This window comes from Heterodontus francisci, chromosome 39 (assembly GCF_036365525.1).
Source record: "Heterodontus francisci isolate sHetFra1 chromosome 39, sHetFra1.hap1, whole genome shotgun sequence".
Taxonomy (NCBI): Eukaryota; Metazoa; Chordata; class Chondrichthyes; order Heterodontiformes; family Heterodontidae; genus Heterodontus; species Heterodontus francisci.
In genome coordinates, this window is record NC_090409.1 from 42,902,340 (window position 1) to 42,920,689 (window position 18,350).

At 49.7% G+C, this 18,350-nt stretch overlaps 2 protein-coding genes across 2 annotated transcripts in view; one reads left to right on the forward strand and one right to left on the reverse strand.

Annotated features, from left to right (window-relative positions):
- LOC137352796 (complement C1q-like protein 3) overlaps positions 1–18,350 on the reverse strand; it is a 171,088-nt gene that overhangs the window by 122,896 nt on the left and 29,842 nt on the right. The gene's annotated exons all lie outside the window — the stretch shown is intronic.
- The window catches only part of LOC137352684 (IgGFc-binding protein-like), an 84,534-nt gene that overhangs the window by 52,641 nt on the left and 13,543 nt on the right, over positions 1–18,350 (forward strand). The window contains exons 11-15 of the mRNA XM_068018402.1: positions 1,129–1,267; positions 2,329–2,657; positions 6,484–7,045; positions 7,881–8,479; positions 12,540–13,107. Coding sequence (XP_067874503.1) covers positions 1,129–1,267; positions 2,329–2,657; positions 6,484–7,045; positions 7,881–8,479; positions 12,540–13,107 — 2,197 coding nt within the window. The remainder of the gene's footprint in view (positions 1–1,128; positions 1,268–2,328; positions 2,658–6,483; positions 7,046–7,880; positions 8,480–12,539; positions 13,108–18,350) is intronic.

Here is an 18,350-nt window from a genome sequence, read left to right on the forward strand (position 1 = left end):
GGGAAAACCCTCTCAATACTGACACACTCCTGGGGATACCCTGTCCACACTGACACACTCCTGGGGATATCCTCCTGATACTGACACAATCCTTGGGGTATCGTGTCCAAATGACACACTCCTGGGAATACCCTCTCAATACTGACACACTCCTGGGGATAGCCTGACGGAACTGACACACTCCTGGGAATACTCTGTCCACAATGACATACGCCTGGGGATATCCTCCCACTAAGAACATACTCCTGGGAATACCCTCTCAATACTGACACACTCCTGGGGATAGCCTGTCCGTACTGACACACTCCTGGGGATACCCTCTCAATACTGACACACTCCTGGGGATATCCTCTCAATACTGACACACTCCTGGGGATACCCTCTTCATACTGACACACTCCTGGGGATAGCCTGTCCGTACTGACACACTCCTGGGGATACCCTCTCAATACTGACACACTCCTGGGGATACCCTGTCCACACTGACACACTTCTGGGGATACCCTGTCTGTACTGACACTCTCCTGGGGATACCCTCCTGATACTGACACACTCCTGGGGATATCTTCTCAATACTGACACACTCCTGGGGATACCCTCTTCATACTGACACACTCCTGGGAAAACCCTCTCAATACTGACACACTCCTGGGGATACCCTGTCCACACTGACACACTCCTGGGGATAACCTCTCCATACAACTGACACACTCCTGGGGATACTCTGTCTGTACTGACACACTCCTGGGAAAACCCTCTCGATACTGACACACTCCTGGGGATATCCTCCTGATACTGACACAATCCTTGGGGTATCGTGTCCAAATGACACACTCCTGGGAATACCCTCTCAATACTGACACACTCCTGGGGATAGCCTGACGGAACTGACACACTCCTGGGGATACCCTGTCTGTACTGACACACTCCAGGGGATACCCTCCTGATACTGACACACTCCTGGGAATAGTCTCTCAATACTGACACACTCCTGGGGATATCCTCTCAATACTGACACACTCCTGGGGATACCCTGTCGACATATATTTGGGGGTATCCGCTCAATACTGACCACATTCTGGGGATACCTTCCTCATGCTAACAGTCTCCTGTTTGTTCCCTCCACAGCTTGATGATGTGGTGATTCAGAAGGACTGCAAGGAAAGATGCATGTGTTCTGCGGTCGGGTTGGTTTGTGAAGAGATCTCCTGCACGACTGATGAAAAGTGTGGCATAAAGAATGGAGTCATGGGATGTTATAACAAAGGTACGACGCTGTAAATGGCATCGTGTATGTCAGAGGGAGGCAGAGAGAGCAGGGAGCTGGGATTTACAGTCCAAGGCCAGGGGGCGTGGTGTAACTTACATTAACCACATTTCATATCCCAGTGCAGTTACTGCATAGGGGGGTGCCCTCCCTCACGGTAAACGCCTTGGGTTTGGGGCTTGTCTCAGTTAGAGGGGTGCATGTGCGACCCTGGCCCATGAATGAGAATGGAGCCTAATTTTAATTCTGCTCTGAGAGTGATCAGCAGCCAAACAGTCAGAAAATCGAGGGTTCGTGCTCCCACTCCAGACAGGGTCAGTACTGAGGAACACAGAGATCTTGGAGACTTGGACAATTCTGACCTCTCATGCATCCCCTGATTTTCATCGCTCCACCATTGGCAGCCATGCCTTCAGCTGCCTGGGCCCTAAGCTCTGGAATTCTCTCCCTAAACCTCTCCACCTCTCTCTCCTCCTCCTTTAAGACGCTGCTTAAAACTGACCTCTCGGACCGAGCTTTTGGTTGTCTGTCCCTCATATCTACCGATAAGGCCCAGTGTCAAATTTTGTCCGATTTACACTCCTGTGAAGCACCTTGGGATGTTTTTAACCAGGTGAAAGTTGCTTTATAAATGCACGCTGTTTCCTTTGGCACAGTGGTTAGCAACGCAGCCTCACAGCTCCAGTGACCCGGGTTCAATTCTGGGTACTGCCTGTGTGGAGTTTGCAAGTTCTCCCTGTGTCTGCGTGGGTTTCCTCCGGGTGCTCCGGTTTCCTCCCACATGCCAAAGACTTGCTGGTTGATAGGTTAATTGGCCATTATAAAATTGCCCCTAGTATAGGTAGGTGGTAGGGAAATATAGGGACAGGTGGGGATGTGGTAGGAATATGGAATTAGTGTAGGATTAGTATAAATGGGTGGTTGATGGTCGGCACAGACTCGGTGGGCCGAAGGGCCTGTTTCAGTGCTTGTTTCTCTCTCTGAACAATCAAAAGCTGTCGGGGGGAGTTTTGACATGATCGGTCATTACTGAGTGCCTGTGTGCGTTCTGTTCCCGTCAGATCCATGCAAAGCTGCCAAGTGCAGAGTGAAGGAGACGTGCAAGGTTGAGAATGGGGATGCGAGGTGTGTGCCTCAATACACTGGGAAATGCTGGGCCTGGGGAGACCCCCACTACCACACCTTCGACAACCTCAACTTTAACTTCCAGGGCACCTGTACCTACATCGTAGCTGAGACATGTGGCTCCGACCGCACCCTGATGCCCTTCAAGATTGAAGCCAAGAACGACATCCGAGGCAATTCAGCTGTGTCGTACGTCAAACTGGTCCACGTTCATGTTTACGGCTACAAGATATCTATTCACAAGTCCGAGATCGGACAAGTCAGGGTGAGGATCACAGACCGCTCGGTGTCACAAGCTCGCAGTCAAAATGCTCTCCTGTCAAACTTTCCAACTTCTATTCATTCCTGGGATGTCAGCATCGCTTGCAAAGCCAGCATTTATTGTCTATCCCTAGACCCTATTGAGGTGGTGAGCTGCCTTCTTGAACCGCTGCAGTCTGTGTGGTGTAGGTAAACCCACAGTGCTGTTAGGGAGTTCCAGGGATTTGACCCAGTGACAGTGAAGGAACGGCGATATAGTTCCAAATCACGATGGTGTATGGCTTGGAGGGGAACTTGCAGGTGGTGGTGTTCCCATACATCTGCTGCCCTTGTCCTTCTAGGTGGTAGAGGTCACGGGTTTGGAAGGTGCTGTCGAAGGAGCCTTGGTGCATTGCTGCAGTGCATCTTGTAGATGGTACGCACTGCTGCCACTGTGTGTCGGTGGTGGAGGGAGTGAATGTTTGTGGATGGGGTGCCAATCAAACGGGCTGCTTTGTCCTGGATGGTGTCGAGCTTTTTGAGTGTTGTTGGAGCTGCACCCATCCAGGCAAATGGAGAGTATTCCATCACACTCCTGACCTGTGCTTTATAGATGGCGGGCAGACACTGGGGAGTTAAGAAGTGGGTTACTCGCCACAGAACTCCCAGTCTCTGACCTGCTGTTGTCGCCACAGTATTTATATGGCTGGTTCAATTCAGTTTCTGATCAAGAGACACAGAGTGAGATCAACAGAGAAGCGGTGGCAGACATTTAAGGGGCTATTTCAGAATACTCAGAATCAATATAATCCTGCTGCAAAGAAAAATTCGAAGAGAATACCCACGATCCATGTTAACTAAAGACGTTATGGAAAGCATCAAACTTAAGGAAAAAGCATATAATTGTGCAAAGATGAGTGGCAGGTCAGATGATTGGTCAGAATATAAAGAACGGCAGAGAATGATTAAAAGGTTAGTCAGGAGAAAGAAATTAGAGTATGAGAGGAAGTTAGCGAGAAATGTAAAAATGGATAGCAAGAATTTTTGCAGGTATTTAAAAAGGAAAAGAGTAAGTAAAGTGAGTGTTGGTCCTCTGGAGAGTGAGAATAGGGAGTTAAAGCAGATAATAAGGAAATGGCAGATGAAATGAACAAATATTTTGCTTCTGTCTTCACGAGAGAGGATACAAGAAACATTCCAGTAATAGCTGTAAATCAGGAGGTGGAAGGAAGGGAGGAACTTGGTGAAATTGCAATCACCAGGGAAACGGTACTGAGCAAAGTAATGGAGCTGTGGGCTGACAAGTCCCCGGGTCCTGATGGGCTTCATCCTAGGGTCTTAAAGGAGGAGGCTAATGAGGTAGTTAGTAGATGTGTTGGTGTTAATTTTATCAAAATTCACTGGATTCTGGAAAGGTTCCATCAGACTGGAAAGTAGCAAATATAACCCCTCTATTCAAGAAGGGTTGGGGGGGGGGGTGCGGGGGTGGAGAGGCAGAAAACGGGTACCTATAGACCAGTTAGTTTGATGTCTGTCATGAGGAAGGTGTTAGAATCGATCATTAAGGAGGTTACAGCTGGGCACTTGGAAAAGCTCAAGGTAATCTGGAATAGTCAGCATGGTTTTGTGAAAGGGAAATCGTGTTTAACTAATTTATTGGAGTTCTTTGAAGGAGTAACATGCGCTGTGGATAAAGGGGAGCCCATTGACATACTGTACTTGGATTTCCAGAAGGCATTTGACAAGGTGCCACATAAAAGGTTATTGTGCAAAGTAGGAGCTCATGGTGTAGTGGATAACATATTCGAATGGATAGAAGATTGGCTGGCAGGGAAAGAATAGAGTATGTATAAATGGATCCTTTTCTGATTGGCAGGGTGTGATAGTAGAGTCCCGCAGAGGTCTGTGCTGGGGCCTCAACTTTCTACAATTCATATCAATGACTTAGATGAGGGGAACGATGGCACGGTAGCTAAATTTGCAGATCTCACAAAGATTGGTAGGAAAGTATGTAATGAAGAGGACATAAGGTGGTTGCAGACCAATATAGATAGGTTGAGTGAGTGGGCAAAAATCTGGCAGATGGAGTATAATGTGGGAAAATGTGAAGTTGTTCACTTTGGCAGGAAGAATAAAAAAGCAGAGTATTACTCAAACAGAGGACTACAGAACTCTGAGGTGCAGAGGGATCTAGATGTTCTCGTGCATAAGTCACAAAAAGTTAGTAGGCAGGTACAGCAAGTAATAAAGAAGGCTAATGGAATGCTATCCTTTATTACGAGAAGAATTGAAAATAAAAGTAAGGATATTATGCTTCAGTTATACAGGGCATTTGTGAGACATCTCCAATACTGTGTGCAGCTTTGGTCTCTTTACTTAAGGAAGGATGTGAATGCGTTGGAAACGGTTCAGAAGACATTTAGGAGATTGATATCTGGAATGAGCGGGTTGTCTTATGAGGACAAGTTGGACAGTCTGGGCTTGTTTTCACTGGAGTTTAGAAGAGTGAGGGGAGACTTGATTGAAGTTCATAAGATCCTGAACGGGCTTGACAAGGTGGATGTGAAAAGGATGTTTCCTCTTGTGGGTGAGTCCAGAACTAGGGATCGCCCTTTTAGGACAGAGATAAGGAGAAATGTTTTCTCTGAGGGTTGTGCAACTTTGGAATTCTCTGCTTCAGAAGGTGGTGGAGGTGGGGTCATTGAATATTTTTAAGGCAAAGGTAGATAGATTCTTGTGAGGCAGGGGAATCAAAGATTATTGGGGGTAGATGTGAGTGATGAAGTCGAGTCAGAAACAGGTCCGCCATGATTTTATTGAATGGTGGAGCAGGCTCGAGTTGCTGAATGGCTTACTTCTGCTCCTAACTCGTACGGTCGTATGGTGATATAGTCATTAACCAACTGCCTGCTCAACCTATCTGTATTGGTCTGCAAACTCCTTATGTCCTCTTCACAACATACTTCCCTACTTATCTTTGTGTCATCTGCAAATTTAGCTACCATGCCATCGCTCCCCTCATCTAAGTCATTGATATGAATTGTAAAAAGTTGAAGCCCCAGCACAGACCCCTGTTGGAATCCACTCGTCACACCCTGCCAATCAGAAAAGGACCCATTTATGCATATTCTGTTTCCTCCCAGCCAGCCAATCTTCTATCGAATAAATTGGTTAAACATGATTTCCCTTTCACAGTGACAGGAAGCAGAGGAGTCCTGGTAGAGGAAGCTTTACTCTGCATCGAACCCCGTTTTTTTTTCTTCGTTTCCCTGTGCTGTACCTGTCCTGGGAGTGTTTGATAAGACAGTGTAGAGGGAGCTTTACTCTGCATCTAACCCCCGTACTGTACCTGTCATGGGAGTGTTTGATGGGGACAGTGTAGAGGGAGCTTTACTCTGTATCTAACCCCGTTTTTTTCCCCCTGTTATGGGAGTGTTTGATGGGGACAGTGTAGAGGGAGCTTTACTCTGTATCTAACCCCCGTGCTGTCCCTGTCCTGGGAGTGTTTGATGGGGACAGTGTAGAGGGAGCTTGACTCTGTATCTAACCCCCGTGCTGTACCTGTCCTCGGAGTGTTTGATGGGGACAGTGTAGAGGGAGCTTTACTCTGTATCTACCCCCGTGCTGTACCTGTCCTGGGAGTATTTGATGGGGACAGTGTAGAGGGAGTTTTACTTTGTATCTAATCACTGGCAGGGTTTGGGACCAAGCAGACAGTTGTGTAGTTTATGCCTTGATAATACCAGCACTGTGCTAAATGTCCTGCCAGTTACCTAATGCTGTGTCTGATTGTTATGCTTTGTCGCTCTTCCTTGAGGAGCCATATTGAAAATTGCTCCTGTTCTGTGCAGGTTAATGACGTGCGAACGAGTTTACCAGTGACACTGGTAGATGGAAAACTACGTCTGTATCAGAGTGGGATGTTCGCTGTGCTGCAAACGGATTTCGGTCTGAAAGTTTCTTACGAGTGGAGGTGGTACCTGATTATTGAGGTTCCCAGCAGCTACTTCGGCAACCTGTGTGGACTGTGTGGAAACTTCAACGGGCAAAACAACGATGAGAAGCTATCTCCGAACGGAACCAGCGTGTCGTCTGTTGTGGAGTGGGCCGGCAGCTGGAAGGTCAATGACCGGGACCCGTTCTGCTGGGACTACTGCCACGGCTACTGCCCCACCTGTGCTGACGACAAGCGGCTGCTGTATGAGAGCGAGAAGTACTGTGGCTTACTTAAAAGCGTCTTCAAGCTGTGTCACGATAAAGTGGACCACAGGCCATTCTTCGACAGCTGTGTGTACGATGTCTGCCTGAACCAGGGCCGGAAGAGCATGTTGTGCCAGGCGCTGGCAGCATACGCCACAGAGTGTCAGAAAGAGGGTGTCACGGTGAAGCAGTGGCGACAGGAGGCATCCTGCCGTAAGTTTTCCAAACTCCAGTGAGAGTCAGTGTGTGTGGGACCCGTACCTCAGTGAGAGTCAGTGTGTGTGGGACCCGTACCCCAGTGAGAGTCAGTGTGTGTGGACCCGGACCCGTACCCCAGTGAGAGTCAGTGTGTGTGGGACCAGTACCCCAGTGAGAGTCAGTGTGTGTGAGACCCGTACCCCAGTGAGAGTCAGTGTGTGTGGGACCCATACCCCAGTGAGTGTCAGTCTGTGTTTGGATTGATACAGGTTTATGGAGAGAGAATTAAACAAAGGGATTAGTTTGGAATTAGCTAAGGGTTGGAATCATCATAATGGGCCTAATAGCCTGCTCCTTCGATGGTTCTGCACAAATGTGAGCTTTTAGATGGAGGAAAGTGTGTCTGATTTTAGAGGGTCTGACAGGGTAGATGCTGAAAGGCTGTTTTCCCCTCCCACCGTCCCCGGCTGGAGAGTCTAGAACTGGGTGGGGTGCGGTCCCAGTCTCAGGATAAGGGGTCGGCCATTTGGGACTGAGATGAGGAGAAATGTCTTCACTCAGAAGGTTGTGAATCTTTGGAATTCTCTACCCGAGAGAGCTGTAGATGCTCAGTTGTTGAGTCTATTTAAGACTACGATTGAGAGATTTTTGGGCACTGAGGGAATCAAGGGATTGGGTGGGAAAGGGGAGATGAGGTAGAAGATCAGCCATGATCTTATTGGAGGGGCTGAATGGCTTCCTCTAGCTCCTGTTCTTAGGCCTGCCTGGTGATTTGTTCAGTGAATGAATTGTGTGCATTCCTGCTCTGTCTAACATCCTGACCCTCACAGTGTGTTTGGTCTCCTAACAGCCTACGAGTGCCCTGAAAACAGTCACTACGAGGCCTGCGGGAGAGCCTGCGAGCCAACATGCCAAGACCCAGATGCTGTGACCCACTGCTCATTACCCTGCGTGGAGAGCTGCCAATGCGACGCAGGGCATGTCCTAGTTGAGGGTAAGTGCGTGCCCTCGGCTGCCTGTGGTTGCACCCACCAGGGCCTGTACTACAAACCCAACGAGAGATTCTGGGCAGATGACAAGTGCCATGTCGAGTGCTTTTGTGACCCAGCCTTGAAGATGGTGGTGTGCGAGGAGAAGCAGTGTAAATCCAACGAGCTGTGTGCCACCGTTGACGGGGTTCGAGGTTGCATCCCAGCCAGCTATTCCACCTGCTCGGCCTCTGGGGACCCACACTACATCACCTTCGATGGGACCAGGTACAACTTCATGGGAACCTGCGTCTACAAGCTGTCAGTACTGTGCTCGAAGGATGCTGATCTCACCCACTATGAGGTGCTCGTGCAGAACAATCACCGAGGCAGCAAGGCTGTCTCTTACACCAAGGTGGTGACCGTCAAGGTTTATCAGACCACTATTGTTCTCAGTGTGGCTGAACCACAGAGGATTCTGGTGAGTTTCCCCTTCAACTGCTCAGGACTGACGGGGATTCGCAGGCTGGTGCTCGGGTAACTTGGAGGGAAACAGTGAGGCAACTGGGAGCAGGAGAGAGAATTGATGAGGCTGATTACAAGCACCCTATCCCTCAATGCCACCCACCTTCTCCCCATATCCCTCAATCCCCACCGACCCAGCCTCTCCCCATATCCCTCAATCCCCACCTACCCACATTCTCCCCATTACCCTCAATCCCAATGACCCACCTTTGCGCCATATCCCTCAATGCCACCCACCTTCTCCCCGTATCCCTCAATCCCCACCGACCCAGCCTCTCCCCATATCCCTCAATCCCCACCTACCCAGCCTCTCCCTGTATCCCTCAATACCCACCTACCCACCTTCTCCCCATTACCCTCATTCCCAACAATCCACCTTCTCCCCATATCCCTCAATCCCACCCACCTTCTGCCCATATCTCTCAATACCCACCTGCCCACATTCTCCCCATTACCCTCAATCCCAATGATCCAGTTTATCCCCATATCCCTCAATTCCACTAACCCACCTTCTCCCCAAATCCCTCATTCCCAACAACCCACCTTTTCCCCATATACCTCAATCCCATCTACCCACTGTCTCTTCATATCCCTCAATCCCACCCACCCACCTTCTCCCCACAACCCTCAATCCCCACCTACCCATCATCTCCCTGTATCCCTCAATCCCCACCTTCTCCCCATATCCCTCATCCACACCTACCCCACTTCGCACCATTTTTAAAAATTAATTCATGAGATGTGGGTGTCGCTGGCTAGAACAACATTTATTGCCCATCCCTAATTGTCCTTGAGAAGGTGATGGTGAGCTGCCTTCTTGAATCGCTGCAGTCCATGTGGGGTTGGTGCACCCACAGTGCTACTAGGAAGGGAGTTCCAGGATTTTGACCCAGCGACAGTGAAGGAACAGCAATATAGTTCCAAGTCAGGATGGTGTGTGGCTTGGAGGGGTACTTGCAGGTGGTGGTGTTCCCATGCATCTGCTGCCCTTGTCCTTCTAGGTGGTAGAGGTCACGGGTTTGGAAGGTGCTGCCTAAGGAGACTTGGTGCGTTGCTGCGGTGCATATTGTACACTGTTGCCACTGTGTGTCGGTGGTGGAGGGAATGAATGTTTGTGGATGGAGTACCAATCAAGCGGGCTGCTTTGTCCTGGATGATGTCGAACTTCTTGAGTGTTATTGAAGCTGCACCCATCCAGGCAAGCTAGATCGCACTGTCGATGACACCTTCCATCACTTTACTGATGATTGAGAGTAGACTGATGGGGTGGTAATTGGCTAGGTTGGACTTGTCCTGCTTTTGGTGTACAGGACATACAATTTTCCACATTGCCGGTTGGATGCCAGTGTTGTAGCTGGAACAGCTTTGTGAGGAGTGCGTCAAGTTCTGGAGCACAGGTCTTCAGTACTATTTACAGAATATTGTCAGGGCCCATAGCCTTTGCAGTATCTAGTGCCTTCAGTCGTTTCTTGATATCATGTGAAGTGAATCGAATTGGCTGAAGGCTGGCATCTGTGATGGTTGCAAATGCTTCAGCCTTATTTTTCACACAGATGCTCTGGGTACCCCCATCATTGAGGATGGGGATATTTATGGAGCCACCTGCTCCAGTTAGTTGTTTAATTGTCCATCACCATTCACGACTGGATGTGACAGGACTGCAGAGCTTGGATCTGATCCATTAGTTATGGGATCTCTTAGCTCTGTCTATTGCATGCTGCTTATGCTGTTTGGCAAGCAAGTAGTCCTGTGTTGTAGCTTCACCAGGTCAACAACTCAATTTGAGGTATGCCTGGTGCTGCTCATGGCATGCCCTCCTGCACTCTTCATTGAACCAGGGTTGGCCCCCGGCTTGATGGTAATGGTAGAGTGGGAAATATGCCGGGCCATGAGTCTACAGATTGTGGTTGAGTACAAGCAAAATACTGCGGATGCTGGAAATCTGAAACAAAAACAAGAAATGCTGGAATCACTCAGCAGGTCTGGCAGCATCTGTGGAAAGAGAAGCAGAGTTAACGTTTCGGGTCAGTGACCCTTCTTCGGCAGGGTTCTTCGGTTCCGAAGAAGGGTCACTGACCCGAAACGTTAACTCTGCTTCTCTTTCCACAGATGCTGCCAGACCTGCTGAGTGATTCCAGTATTTCTTGTTTTTGTTGTGGTTGAGTACAGTTCTATTGCTGCTGATAGTCCACAGTGCCTCATGGATGCCCAGTTTTGCTTTGCTAGATTTGTTCACCGGAAGTGCCACAAAACACGATAGAGGGTATCCTCAATGTGAAGACGGGACTGTGAGGTGGTCACTCCTACCAATACTGTCATGGACAGATGCATCTGCGGTAGGCAGATTGGTCAGGATGAGGTCAAGTACATTTTTCCCTGTTGTTGGTTCCTTCACCACCTGTCGCAGACCCAGTCTAGCAGCTATGTCCTTTCGGACTTGGCCAGCTTGATCAGTAGTGGTGCTACCGAGCCACTCTTGGTGAGGGACATTGAAGTCGCCCACCCAGAGGACATTCTGCGCCCTTGCCACCCTCAGTGCTTCCTCCATGTTCTGTTCAACATGGAGGAGTACGAACTTATCAGCTGAGGGTGGGGGGGGGGGGGGTAGCAGGTGGTAATCAGCAAGAGGTTTCTTTGACCAGGTCTCATGGCATCAGGTCAATAAGCTGTGATTCGGTGAGTATGACTATGTCAGGCTGTTGCTTGACTGGTCTGTGGGACAGCTCTCCCACCAAGCCCCCAGATATTAGTATGGAGGAATTTGCAGGGTTGACAGGGCTGGGTCTGCCGTTGTCATTTCCTGTGCCTCGGTCGATTCCGGGTGGTCCGTCCGGTTTTATTGACTTTGTAGCAGTTACATACAACTGAGTGGCTTGCTAGGTCATTTCAGAGGGCATGTAAGAGTCAACCACATTGCTGTGGGTCTGGAGTCAGGTAGAGGCCAGACCAGGTAAGGACAGCAGATTTCCTTCCAGAAAGGACATTAGTGAACCAGATGGGTTTTTACAACAATCGACAATGGTTTCATGGCCATCATCAGACTAGTTTTTTTAATTCCAGATTTATTAACTGAATTCAAACCTTCTGTCGTGGTGGCACTCGAACCCATGTCCCCAGACAGAGCAATACACTGGCTCTCTGGGTTACTAGTCCGGAGACAATACCATTACACCACCGCCTCCCCTCAATCCCCACCTATCCAACTTCACCCCATATCCCTCAGTACCCACCTTCTCCCAATATCCCTCAATCCTACTGGCCCACCATCTGCCCATATCCCTCAATTCCACCTTCCGCATTCCAGGACAGTACTGAGGGAGTGTTGCACTGTCAAAGGGTCAGTACTGAGGGAGCGCCGGACTGTCGGAGGGTCAGTACTGAGGGAGCGCGGCACTGTTGGAGGGTCAGTGTTGAGGGAGCGCGGCACTGTTGGAGGGTCAGTGTTGAGGGAGTGCTGCACTGTCGGAGGGTCAGTGCTGAGGGAGTGCTGCATTGTCAGACGGTCAGTGCTGAGGGAGTGCTACACTGTCGGAGAGTCAGTACTGAGGGAGTGCTCCATTGTCGGACGGTCAGTACGAGGGAGCCCGACACTGTCAGAGGGTCAGTACTGAGGGAGTGCTGCACTGTTGGAGGGTCATTACTGAGGGAATGCTGCATTGTCAGAGGGTTAGTACTGAGGGAGTACTGCGCTTTCCGAGTTTTCGTCTTTCAGAGGAGACATTAAACCAAGGACGCAGTCCGTGCCCTCAAGTAGGTGTAAAAGATTCCCCGGCCATTATTTGGAAGGAGACCAGGGTGGGTGGGGGTGGAGTAAGTTCTCCCCAGTGTCCTGGGGCTAATATTTATATATAAACTGGTCATTATCACATTGTTATTTGTGGGATCTTGCTACATGCAGATTGGCTGCTGCGTTTCCTGCATTACAACAGTGAGTGGACTGTGAAACGTTCTGCGATGCCTAGAGTGGGTGAATGTTGCTGATGAAATATAGGTTCTTAACTGTTTTTTTTCCTCAGGTGAATGGCCTACTTTCTGCGCTCCCCTATTACTTTGACACTGACCGGATCTCCATCTACAGAAGTGGCTGGACAGCTGTGGTCCAGACAGACTTCGGCCTCAAGGTAACATTTGACTGGCAGAGTCACGTCACAGTCACGTTGCCCAGCACCTACTCGGGAGCTGTCTGTGGCCTCTGCGGCAACTATGATGGGAGCACCAATAACGATCTGCTGCTGCCCAGTGGCAAGGTAACTGTGGGTGCAGATAGCTTCGGAAACAGCTGGAAGGTGGCAGACGCGCCCGGCTGCGTCTCTGGCTGTGGACAGGCCTGCCCAGAGTGTGGCAAGAGCGACGCAGCCAAGTACAGCGAAGACAGGTTTTGTGGCATGATTCACAGCAAGTTGGGGCCCTTCCGGGACTGCTTCAAGGCCGTGGACCCCAGCCGATTTTTCCAAGATTGCCTTTACGACCTCTGCCACTACCGGGGGCTAGGCAAAGCCCTCTGCGATGCCCTCAGTCTCTACACGGCCGCTTGTCAGGAGGCCGGGGCCAAAGTCTACCAGTGGAGAAGCCACAACTTTTGCCGTGAGTAGCTTCCACAGAATTGTTGGTTTTCTCAGAGGGTTTCCGTTGGGCGAAAGAGCTTCAGAGTCGGGTATAATGACACAGATATTTCCAGCACAGAAACAGGCCATTCGTCCCAACAGGCGCATACCGGTGTTAATGCTCCACAGGAGCCTTTCCCCATCCCTACTCCATCTCACGTTAACAGTTTGGATTTAGATTGTGCCTTTTAATGCAGTAAATCATTTCAAAAGTGCTTCAGAGCAGCAATTATCCAACGTAATTTGACACTGAGCCACAAAAGCAGAAACTCGGACAGGATTTGGTCAAAGTGGTTGGTTTTAAAGAGCGTCTCAAAGGAGGAGAGGGAGCAAAGCGGAGTGGGTTATGGAGGGAATTCCAGAGCTTAGGGCCCAGGCAGGGAAGGCATAGCCGCCAATGGTGGAGCAATGGGAATCGGGGGATGTACGAGAGGCAGGAATTAGAGGAATGCAGAGATCTCGAAGGGTTGGACAATTCTGGCCTCTCGGCCATCCCCCGATTCCCATCGTTCCACCATTGGCAGCTGTGCCTTCGGCTGCCTGGGCCCTAAGCTCCAGAATTCCCTCCCTAAACCTCTCCGCCTCTCTCTCTCCTCCTTTAAGACATTCCTTAAAACCGACCTCTTTGACTGAGCTTTTGGCTGCCTATCCTAATATCTCATGTGGCTTGGTGTCAAATTTTGTCCAATGTACCCTCCTGTGAAGTGCCTTGTGACATTTTGCTCCATTTGGGGGAGGCGCTGATGTAGTGGTATTGTCACTGGACTAGTAACCCAGAGACCCAGGGTATTGCTCTGTCTGGGGACATGGGTTCGAATCCCACCACAGCAGAAGGTGGAATTTGAATTTAATTAATAAATCTGGAATTAAAAGCTATTCTGATGATAGCCATGAAACCATTGTTGATTGGTGTAAAAATCCATCTGGTTCACTAATGTCCTTTAGAGAAGGAAATCTGCTGTCCTTATCTGGTCTGGCCTACATGTGACTCCAGACCCACAGCAATATGATTGACTCTTACAGACCCTCTGAAATGGCCTAGCAAGCCACTCAGTTGTATCTCACCGCTACGAAGTCAATAAAACAGAATGAAACCGGACGAGCCACCTGGCATTGACCTAGGCACCGGAAACAGCAACGGCAAACCCAGCCCTGTCAACCCTGTCCTCCTTAATAACATCTGGGGGCTTGTGCCAAAGTTGGGAGAGCTGTCCCACAGACTAGTCAAACAACAGCCTGACATAGTCATACTCACCAAATCATACCTGACAGAGAATGTCCCAGACACTGCCATCACCATCCCCGGGTGTATCCTGTCCCACCGGGAGGACAGATCCACCAGAGGTGGTGGCACTGTGCTGTACAGTCAGGAGGGGATTGCCCTGGGAGTTCTCAACATCGACTCCGGACCCCATGAAGTCTCATGGTATCAGGTCAAACATGGGCAAGGAAACTTCTTGCTGATTACCACCTACCGCCCTCCCTCAGCTGATAAGTCAGTACTCCTCCATGTTGAACACCATTTGCGGCAAGCACTGAGGGTGGCAAGGGCGCAGAATGTACTCTGGGTGGGGAACTTCAATGTCCATCATCAAGAGTGGCTCGGTAGCACCACTGCTGACCGAGCTGGCCGAGTCCACAAGGACATATCTGCCAGACTGGGTATTCGGCAGGTGGTGAGGGAACCAACAAGAGGGAAAAACAGACTTGACCTCGTCCTCACCAATCTGCCTGCCGCAGATGCATCTGTCCATGACAGTATTGTTAGGAGTGACCACCGCACAGTCGTTGTAGAGATGAAGTCCCGCCTTCACATTGAGGATACCCTCCATCGTGTTGTGTGGTCTTACCATCGTGCTAAATGGGATAAACTTCAAACAAATCTAGCAATGCAATACTGGGCATCCATGAGGCGCTGTGGGCCATCAACAGCAGCAGAATTGTACTCGACCACAATCTGTAACCTCATGGCCCAGTATATCCCCCACTCTACCATTACCATCAAGCCAGGAGACCAACCCTAGTTCAATGAAGAGTGCATGAAGGCATGCCAGGAGCAGCACCAGGCATACCTCAAAATGAGGTGTAAACCTGGTGAAGCTCCAACACAGGACTATTTGCGTGCCAAACTTCGTAAGCATCATGTGATAGAGCTAAGCGATCCCATAACCAATGGATCAGATCTAAGCTCTGCAGTCCTGCCACATCCAGCCGTTAATGGTGGTGGACAATTAAACAACTAACTGGAGGAGGTGGCTCCACAAATATCCCCATCCTCAATGATGGGGGAGCCCAGTAGATCAGTGCGAAAGAAAAGGCTGAAGCATTTGCAACAATCTTCAGCCAGAAGTGCCAAGTTGATGATCCATCTCGGCCTCCTCCTGAAGTTCCCAGCATCACAGATGCCAGACCTCAGACAATTCGATTCACGCCACATGATATCAGGAAACGACTGAAGGGACTGGATACTGCAAAGGCTATGGGCTCTGACAATATTCCGGCAATAGTACTGAAGACCTGTGCTCCAGAACTTGCTGCGCTCCTAGCCAAGCTGTTCCAGTACAGCTACAACATTGGCATTTACCCCGCAATGTGGAAAATTGCCCAGGTATGTCCTGTCCACAAAAAGCAGGACAAGTCCAACCCGGACAATTACCACCCCATCAGACTATTCTCAATCATCAGTAAAATGATGGAAGGTGTCATCAACAGTTCCATTAAGTGGCACTTGCTTCGCAATAACCTGCTTACTGATGCTCAGTTTGGGTTCCGCCAGGGCCACTCAGCTCCTGACCTCATTACAGCCTTGGTTCAAACATGGACAAAAGAGCTGAACTCAAGAGGTGAGGTGAGATTGACTGCCCTTGACATCAAGGCAGCATTTGACCGGGTATAGCATCAAGGAGCCCTAGCAAAACTAGAGTCGATGGGAATCAGGGGGAAAACTCTCCGCTGATTGGAGTCATACCTAGCGCAAAGGAATATGGTTGTGGTTGTTGCAGGTCAATCATCTCAGCTCCAGGACATCACTGCAGCAGTTCCTCAGGGTAATGTCCTGGGCCCAACCATCTTCAGCTGCTTCATCAATGACCTTCCTCCAATCATAAGGTTAGAAGTGGGGATGTTCACTGATGATTGCACAATGTGCAGCACCATTCGTGCAGCAGTCCGTATAGAAATGCAGCAAGACCTGGACAATGTCCAGGCTTGGGCTGATGAGTGGCAAGTAACATTCATGCCACACAAGTGCAAGGCAATGGCCATCTCCAACAAGAGAGAATCTAACCATCTCCCCTTGACATTCAATGGCATTACGATCACTGAATGCCCCCACTGTGAACATCCTAGGGGTTACCATTGACCAGAAACTGAACTGGAGTAGCCATATAAATACCGTGGCCACAAAAGCAGGTCAGAGGCTAGGAATCCTGCGGCGAGTAACTAACCTCCTGACTCGCCAAAGCCTGTCCACCATCTACAAGGCACAAGTCAGGAGTGTGAAGGAATACTCTCCACTTGCCTGGATGGGTGCAGCTCGACATCATCCAGGACTAAGCAGCCCGCTTGATTGTCACCCCATTCACAAACATTCACTCCCTCCACCACCAATGCACAGTGGCAGCAGTGCGTACCATCTACAAGATGCACTGCAGCAATGCACCAAGGTACGTTAGACAGCAACTTCCAAACCCGTGAGCTCTACCAACTGGAAAGACAAGGGCAGCAAATGCATGGGAACACCACACCTGCAAGTTCCGCTCCAAGTCACACACCATCCTGACATGGAACTATATCACAGTTCCTTTATTGTCGCTGGGTCAAAATCTTGGAACTCCCTTCCTAACAGCACTGTGGGTGTACCTATCTCACATGGGCTGCAGCAGTTCAACAAGGCAGCTCACCACCACCTTCTCAAGGGCAACTATGGATGGGCAATAATTAAAGGCGCCATATAAATGCAAGTTATTGGAATCGCTGTTCCTTCATCATCATTGAAATTCTGGAACGCCCGATATTCACCACAGGAACTGCAGCATTTACACCAGTAGGCCCGACGCTATCTTCTCCAGGGGCAACTTGGGATGAGTGGTGATTGGCTGCTTTGCCAATGATGCCCACATCCCTTGAATTAATTGAAATATACCCTTGTCTCCAAGCAGCATCCATGGGATCCTACACCAGGCTGACCCAGTGCTATTGCCTTGAGTTCGTGAACGCAGGGCTTGTCGATCAGCTCTGTGGGTGAACAATGAGACATCCTGCTTGTCAGATATTTTTGCGGACTCTTCTTGTGCCTCCAGCAGTGAACTCACTGGATGTGTGGCAGCAGCTGGCCAATCTACAAGGGTTGTCCTGCAATTACACAAATGGAAGGTTGGAGGTGGGTGGTCATGTGACAATGTCTTGCGTCCAGCCCTAACTGCAGGCACTCACTCATTTGTCCGGGCTCTCTCCCCTGAGCCAGAACATCATCTGATCTAGCCTCCACTCCAGAGAGTTGATCCAGTACTGAGGGAGCGCCACACTGTGGGAGAGTCAGTACTGAGGGAACACCGCACTGTGAGAGGGTCGGTACTGAGGGAGTACCACACTGTCGGAGGGTTAGCACTGAGGGATTGCTGCGCTGTCGGAGGGTTAGCACTGAGGGATTGCTGCGCTGTCGGAGGGTTAGTACTGAGGGAGTGCTGCACTGTCGGAGGGTCGGTACTGAGATGGCGCCGCACAGTCGGTGGGTCACTACTGAGAGAGTGCCACACTGTTGGAGGTGTTGTCTTTGAGATGAGTCCTTAATCTTAGGATCTGACTGTTGTCTGCCCTCTCAGGTGGGTGTAAAAGATCCCACATCCACTATTTGGGAGTTCTCCCCGGTGTCCTGGGGCCAATATTTATCCCTCAACGAACATCACTGAAAAAAGGTCACCAACTCATTGCTGTATGTGGGATCTTGCTGTGCATGAAATGACTGCTGTGTTTCCTACAAGTAACGACACTTCCTAAAAAACGTACTTGATTTGCTGTGAAGCACTCTGGAACATCCTGAGGGGGTGAAAGGCGCTGGAGAAATGGGAGTTCCTGTCTTTAAAATTGCAAAGTACTGGGACAATTGTGTTGAATTTTAATGCTTACTGCCAATGCAGACTGAAGAGAATTTTTCCTCTGTGTTTGACTTTGTTTGAAGAGTGTGTGCATCTTGTGTTATGTCAGGATTTTTTCTAACCTTCC